This window comes from Sinocyclocheilus rhinocerous, unplaced genomic scaffold (assembly GCF_001515625.1).
Source record: "Sinocyclocheilus rhinocerous isolate Xijiao unplaced genomic scaffold, SAMN03320098_v1.1 scaffold72, whole genome shotgun sequence".
Classification (NCBI taxonomy): Eukaryota; Metazoa; Chordata; class Actinopteri; order Cypriniformes; family Cyprinidae; genus Sinocyclocheilus; species Sinocyclocheilus rhinocerous.
This window is the reverse complement of record NW_015628351.1, coordinates 243,751-250,855: the sequence shown is the minus strand read 5'-3', so window position 1 is coordinate 250,855 and position 7,105 is coordinate 243,751. Positions and strand designations below refer to the sequence as shown.

At 36.7% G+C, this 7,105-nt stretch overlaps 1 protein-coding gene across 1 annotated transcript in view; it reads left to right on the top strand.

The window, feature by feature from the left end:
* LOC107737504 (6-phosphofructo-2-kinase/fructose-2,6-bisphosphatase-like) overlaps positions 1-7,105 on the top strand; it is a 31,252-nt gene that overhangs the window by 21,696 nt on the left and 2,451 nt on the right. Inside the window, exons 2-10 of the mRNA XM_016548994.1 lie at positions 2,994-3,119; positions 3,581-3,677; positions 3,810-3,876; positions 4,072-4,146; positions 5,109-5,165; positions 5,256-5,377; positions 5,490-5,697; positions 6,074-6,220; positions 6,314-6,418. Coding sequence (XP_016404480.1) covers positions 2,994-3,119; positions 3,581-3,677; positions 3,810-3,876; positions 4,072-4,146; positions 5,109-5,165; positions 5,256-5,377; positions 5,490-5,697; positions 6,074-6,220; positions 6,314-6,418 — 1,004 coding nt within the window. The remainder of the gene's footprint in view (positions 1-2,993; positions 3,120-3,580; positions 3,678-3,809; positions 3,877-4,071; positions 4,147-5,108; positions 5,166-5,255; positions 5,378-5,489; positions 5,698-6,073; positions 6,221-6,313; positions 6,419-7,105) is intronic.

Here is a 7,105-nt window from a genome sequence, read left to right as displayed (position 1 = left end):
TTTTACTTAAGACTATGTTCAAGGTTGTTAAATTTAAAGTTGCCTACTTCGTATACTGTTGGGTAGTTTACAACAATGCATCATGTTGTAAAAGACCATATTTTTGCTGTCCTGTGAGAAAAAAAAGAAAACTCAGTACTTCAGATTTGTACAAGAATACTTAACGAATGTACTTCCTTACAGTCCACTACTGACTATTTTGAAAATTAAAGTAACAACATTTATTGTCAGAATATTAACAAATTGTTGCTAACTATATCAAAGGCTGCATCTGAAGGACTCGGACCGGTCATACAGAGCACTGTTCAGCTGTCAAAGCTGCTGCTAAATATTGTCCTATCCAAACAAACCACACATCAATGGAATTTCAAACAAATTGACCCTTGTGACTGGTTTTGTGGTCCATGGTCACGTATGATGATTGACCTGCTGGCTTGCTGGAGCTTTGAATCCATGTTTGTAATGTTGACCTGCCTTTAGCAGCCTCCCTTCGCTCTTTCTCTCTCTCTGTCTCTGTCTTCTTTTTTGAGGCATTGCTTGTTTGTTATTGCTATTTTGGATTAGATGTGATCGGGTACAATAATTTAATTAGACATTATAAGTCTAAGAACGTGGATGTTTTGTACAAGTTGTAAGCACTTTTAGAAGACCAAGAGCAAATCATTACCGACAGAAATACAAAAACAAACTACCAAATTACTAATTCAGCGGATCAACCAACCACTGACTACAATGTGGATTGTAATGCATCTGCCTGTAAATGCAACGAGCTTCGGGAACTGTTTCCACTCTCCAGAGAGCGGCACAGTCACACAGATTGTGAGTGATGCTGCGGAGCGGGCGGGATACACGGAGCGGATTCGTGGAATCAGCGGATTTTTAGCGGAGCGGTGACAGAACACTTTGAGCTGGGGTGACGGGGGGATTGGTGAGAGGGGCACCTCAGCCGATGAGGGCAGAGGGGCAGAGGCTCTAGCCACCGGGCCACCCCCCTGTGCATGACCCTGATCTCCTCCAAACAAAAATGAGCTATGCTGGCTCCACCTGTCCTGTCAGGATGGCAGCTCTCCTCTAGCACCGTTGCTATGCAACAGAGTAATCGGGAACACCTGGTGGCGGAATTAGGAAATCCTGCGAAGGCAGGGCGTCTCATGATGCACTTTGGAGGGTCATTCGTACACTTCGGAGTCCGCGCACTTCACTTTGGGACACAGCTATAGACATCAAAGGGGGCTTGAGCACCTGCCCTTTTTCTTCCTCGAGAGAAAGTGCCCTTTTTTCTGGGGAGTATTTTTTTTTTTTAAATAAATGAATATATGTATATACGTGTGCGTGTGTGTTTCTGTTTACGCACAGCTTCCCTGTCAAACAAATTAAAAATCAAAATATCATGTCGGGTCGGGATATGAGACTCTGTCGAGTTCCGATGCCTTTCTCCCTCCGCGTCTCCGCGCAGCACAGCAGTGTAGCACGATTGGCATGCGCATCACAAACAGGCAGAGAGCCGCAGAAGTAAAGCCCTCCCTCCCTTTCCAGTTGTGTTTGTCTTGGTGTGGAGGTGAGTGGTCATGAGCAAAGTTTAGCTAAGGCAATAGGAAGTCTAGTAGGTTAGACCAGTGCTGGTTCTTTCACTGCAGGATTCAGTTTATTAAAATGCATTTAGAATGATCACAAAATTCAAGATATGGGGGCAGAAATGCATATATTTATATGTGATGAACAAAAGACTAAGCTACCTGTGCCTCGAATTTACAGCTAATTATCCTAAAGGCAAAAGGCAAATATAGTTCATTTCTCTTGCTAACATTCATGACTCATGAGAGAGCTACCATGTAAGTTAGCTAAAGTTTAGCTAAGGCAATAGGAAGTCTAGTAGGTTAGACCAGTGCTGGTTCTTTCACTGCAGGATTCAGTTTATTAAAATGCATTTAGAATGATCACAAAATTCAAGATATGGGGGCAGAAATGCATATATTTATATCATTTCATATAGTTAATCAGTATCATGCGAAGACTTTATACAGCAGTTCAATAAACAAGAATTTAATACATTTAGGTTAGACACAAGTGACACAATTTTTGCTCTATTTCGGCAACAAATAGAATTCCAATTTGCATCTCTGAGCAACATGAGGGTGTTTCGTTCCTGAATGAATCAACCATTTAAATGATTTGGTTCAACAGAACTAGCCTACATATGACATACATAGTTCATAAACATACATAGTAACATGTAACATAATAGGCTATAAACAGTACTAATGGTATTAGTTAGGTGTCAGATACGTTAGCCTATGTATTTTTATGCTATGATTCTCCCAAGATTCTGAAAACAAACATTAGACAACCAAACAAAATATTTAATTTGAGTTTCTGACAAAATGTTTTAATGTTATAAATGAGTCTATTTAGAAATGTCTAAAATGTTACAGATGAGTCTATTTAAAAATATTTATTAATTTAAACGAATTCATTACGTAGCTAAAAAATCATTTGAAAAAAAAAAGGAAGACCTGTTTCATCCAGAGTTTTTGAACGAATCTCTTGAATGATTCAGACATCAAATACATTTAACAGTCCCTGTTTGCCACCTACTGGCATAATGTAACATATACAATCTATATTTGAAGCGTATTATTAGTTCCAAAGGTTAATTGCTCGTTTTAATCGCGGCTGCCGCAACATCGAGTCTATATCCGGATTAAAAACTTTTCTCCAAATACTTTCGTTATTATTTAATGTTTGCACGTAGCAACACAGAGATGTAGCCTACTGTGTAAGTAGACTGTTTGTGTAGACTGTTTCAAACATAAAGCTTAGGCTACATGATGAGCGCTGCTCTCTCTGCATCAGCGGCTGCGCGAAAGCAGGGGCAAGTTCAAGTGTTGCATTGGCATTATCTTGTGAATGCGTATGTAATCTCCTACTCCAACATCTCCAAGTGATTAAACCTTATTCAAATTTTTATGTCAATGTTTTCTACTGGTCCACAGCCTCACGACCCCAGTTTACAAACTGTCCCACAATGATTGTGATGGTTGGTCTGCCAGCCAGGGGAAAGACCTACATCTCCAAAAAGTTAACCCGATACCTAAATTGGATTGGAGTCCCAACTCAAGGTGAGTGTATTATGAAGTTAATGACCAGCTCTTAATGGCAAGTATTTGATTTTATGTTTGTGGTATATATGTACGTGTATGTACTACATATAAAATTATTTGCTGATATATCAACATAATTCACATGTTATACAAACACCAGCAAGTCGTCTTCACCACATCTAGATGCCTAAATGCATTGAGTTGCTGCCATGTGATTGGCTGATTAGCAATTTGTGTTACCAAGCAATTGAACAGGTGTATCTAATAAAGTGGCCGGTGAGTGTATATATATATATATATATATATATGTATACACGCACACATATACAATATGTGTATTCATAAAATGAACGTATGAAATTATTTGCTATATATAATATGTATCAGCATAATTTAATTTTAAATAAAAAATATATCTATAAATGTAGTGAGTAAATATATGTAAAAAAATCTGCTAACTAACTGTTATTTTTTGAAAGTCTTTAATTTGGGTCAGTATCGAAGGGAAGTTGTGCAGACATACAAGAACTATGAATTTTTTCGTCCAGACAATGAAGAAGCCATGAAAATCCGCAGGTACAATACATTTAGGATGATAGTATATAACTTCTAAATAAGCAGTGTTATTTGATTATGAACTCTGTCTTGTGTGCATATCTATATATTATGTGTCATTTGTTCAATAATATCGGTGTATTATGTGTTCAGAGCCTGTGCCTCAAATGCTCTTAAGGACATCGCCAATTACTTCACTAAGGAGCAGGGACAAGTTGCAGTGAGTCAAGAATGTAATGTTCTTCTTGTCTGTCCAAGCTATGAATTCAACTTTTCAAGCTACTATATGAATCTGTCTGACTTTACACCCAATACGATTGAGAATTTACCAGCTTAGTCTGTGATTCTCAGCATTCTTGTTGCGGAGTCAACCAATCATTGAGGCAAATCAATCTCTGACTAATGCACTTCACAGGTATTTGATGCCACCAATACTACAAGAGAGAGAAGAGGAGTCATCATCAGTTTTGCTAAGGAGAAGGACTATAAGGCAAGTGCAGGGTTTTGCTTATTCAACAGACTGCATTATGAAAGTCTGCCTCACTTCTTCTTTGCATTGTATTTAATGTGATGATTGATGGGATGTTACTTAAAGACTAGTTTTCCAAATTATTTCATTAAAAATATAAGTACTAGAAGAGATTGTTGTGCTCCAAGTTTAAAAATCAAATTGCCTCAGGTGCGTAGAGCCAAAAAAAGATCAAAACAAAAAAGAAGATTGCTAGTTGCACAGTGAATTAGATCCAGACTGGAGAAGGTCTAGCAAAAATATATTTTATTATATAAACTACAGGGTGCAGATATTAAAAATATGATATAAATGAATGTATTAATTGATGTAAAATATGCAAACCAGAGCCATTCCTCCAGGGGGATCCAGCTATATAAAAATGTGACGGTATGCTTAATGAATTGTTAAAATGTAGTAATTTAAAAAAAAAAAAAGCGACTGCCTGACCTCTAATCTTAATCTTAATGTTTTATATTCAATATTCATTTTGGAGTGAGATATATTTGGATTACCCCATAAATCCAGTGTCGCGTAAAGTATGATTCGTTTTCACCACCTATTCATTTCCATTGTATACATTGACTTTTTTTTTTTTTTTTTTTTTTTTTTTAAAGTGGCTTATTCACAGCCAATTGATTTGTTAAAAAGAACTAGACTCCCAGCAGCAATAAATATAATCTGAATATAATTCATTTTTGAACTGAGCAAACCGATTCAGATCAGAGTTTGAATGAGATATCGAGTTGATTGTGTCAGCATGCTTGGCTGCAGGGTAACAATAACAGCAATATAGCGTTTTGTGATGCTTTGGAAAGTAGTTTGTTAATAGAAAGACTACATCATTTTGAAAACAGTGTCATTTAATATTTTATAAAATGATGTGATATTTTGTAAATGATGGTTTAGCAACCAACCTTTCACACATTTTTTTTTATGTGCAGGTGTTTTTCATTGAGTCGGTTTGTGACGACCCAGAAATCATTGAGGCAAATATAATGGTAACATTGTATGTTATTAAACTATTAATAATGTTAGACTGTTAATAATGTTTTAGGATGAGCTTTTATTATTATTTCCTTTTTTGACAGCAAGTAAAACTGAGCAGCCCAGATTATGAAAACTATGACAAAGAGGAAGCACTGGTGGACTTTCTGAAGCGTATTGATTGTTATAAAATGTCCTATGTCCCCCTGGACGAGGAAAAGGACAGGTACACTGCTGCCGATGTTTCAAATGTATTAAGATGTTATGTGCATCATTTCCAACTATTATGAACTTAACACCTTTACTTCCTCTGCTCTGCCTCTCCATTTGTTTCATAGACACCTCTCCTTCATTAAGATCTTTAACGTGGGATCCAGGTACCTCGTCAACCGCGTCCAGGATCACATTCAGAGTCGTATAGTGTATTACCTCATGAACATCCACGTCACACCGCGATCCATCTATCTGAGCCGCCACGGAGAAAGTGAGCTCAACCTGCTTGGAAGAATCGGTGGAGACACAGGCCTCTCTTCACAGGGCCAAAAGGTGATTTAGATCATAAACTAAACATAAAATCTTGGTCAAAGTAGATCAGTTTACATGTGAATGGGTCAAAGTGTATCCTTGTTGAAGGTGAACATTGTAAATGTCTCACTTTTTTTGAATACCTGTTTTCACAGTCCACACTACAAAACAAAAATAGCATTTTCACATTCATCACTATGCTCTATTTTTGCTGGAAAAAAACGCTGTCTCGGTGTAGATGAAAGGCCAAAATGTAAAAAAAAACGAGACCCTTTCAGATGTATCCGGATTAATGTGGATATAGCCTTAATTCTAACATAAGACATGCATTTCTGTGATTTCAATCTTCCTTAAACACATAGATATAGACTAGACTTGTGTCTGTTTTGTTGTATAGTATGCTAAGGCCCTTGCAGAGTTCATCAGGGGTCAGTCCATCAAGGACCTGAAGGTGTGGACCAGCCACATGAAGAGGACCATACAGACAGCAGAGGCACTGGGCGTCCCATATGAACAGTGGAAGGCGTTGAACGAAATTGATGCGGTAAGCTTGTCATGCTCTATATATTAAAGGTGTACGCACGTGAAATGCAAATGTCAAGAAAAATTGTCAAGTTGAACTCTGGTACATTTTAAGGGTGTATGTGAGGAGATGACATACGAGGAGATTCAGGCAACCCATCCAGAAGAGTTTGCCTTAAGAGACCAGGACAAGTACCGCTATCGATATCCAAAGGGTGAAGTGAGTTCTTTACACAACACAACTGTGTTAAAATGAGCTTGTGCGAAAATGTGCGCTACTGGTCAAAAATTTGGGATGGTTAAGAATTTTTTTGTTTTTGAAAGGTCTCTTATACTCACAAAGGCTGCATTTATTTGATCAAAAATACAGGAAGGTTTTGAAATAGTATTAGCATTATTGTTATGAATCTAAAATAACCATTTTCTATTTTAATGTATTTAAATTTTGATTTATTCCTGTGATGGTAAAGCTGAATTTTCAGCAGTCATTACTCCAGTCTTCAGTGTCACATGAACCTTCAGAAATCATTCTAATATGCTAATTTTATTTTATTATTAGCATTTTTTACTACTTAATATATTTGTGAAAACCGAGATACACGACCACTCTAAAGTTTGTGGTAAGAAAGATTTAAATAAAATGAAGAAATTAATGTTAATTCAGCAAGGATGCACTAAATTGATCAAAAGTGACAGTAAAGAGATTTACAATGTTACAGAAGATTTCGGTTTCATATAAATGCTTTTTATTCATCAAAGAATCCTAAAAAAATGCATCACATTATATACAAAAATATTAAGCAGCAAAAACTTTTCAACATTGATAATAATAAGAACCATTATTATAATTAAGCACCAACAGTAATTGATAGTACTAAATCAACATATTAGGATCATGTGACCGCTT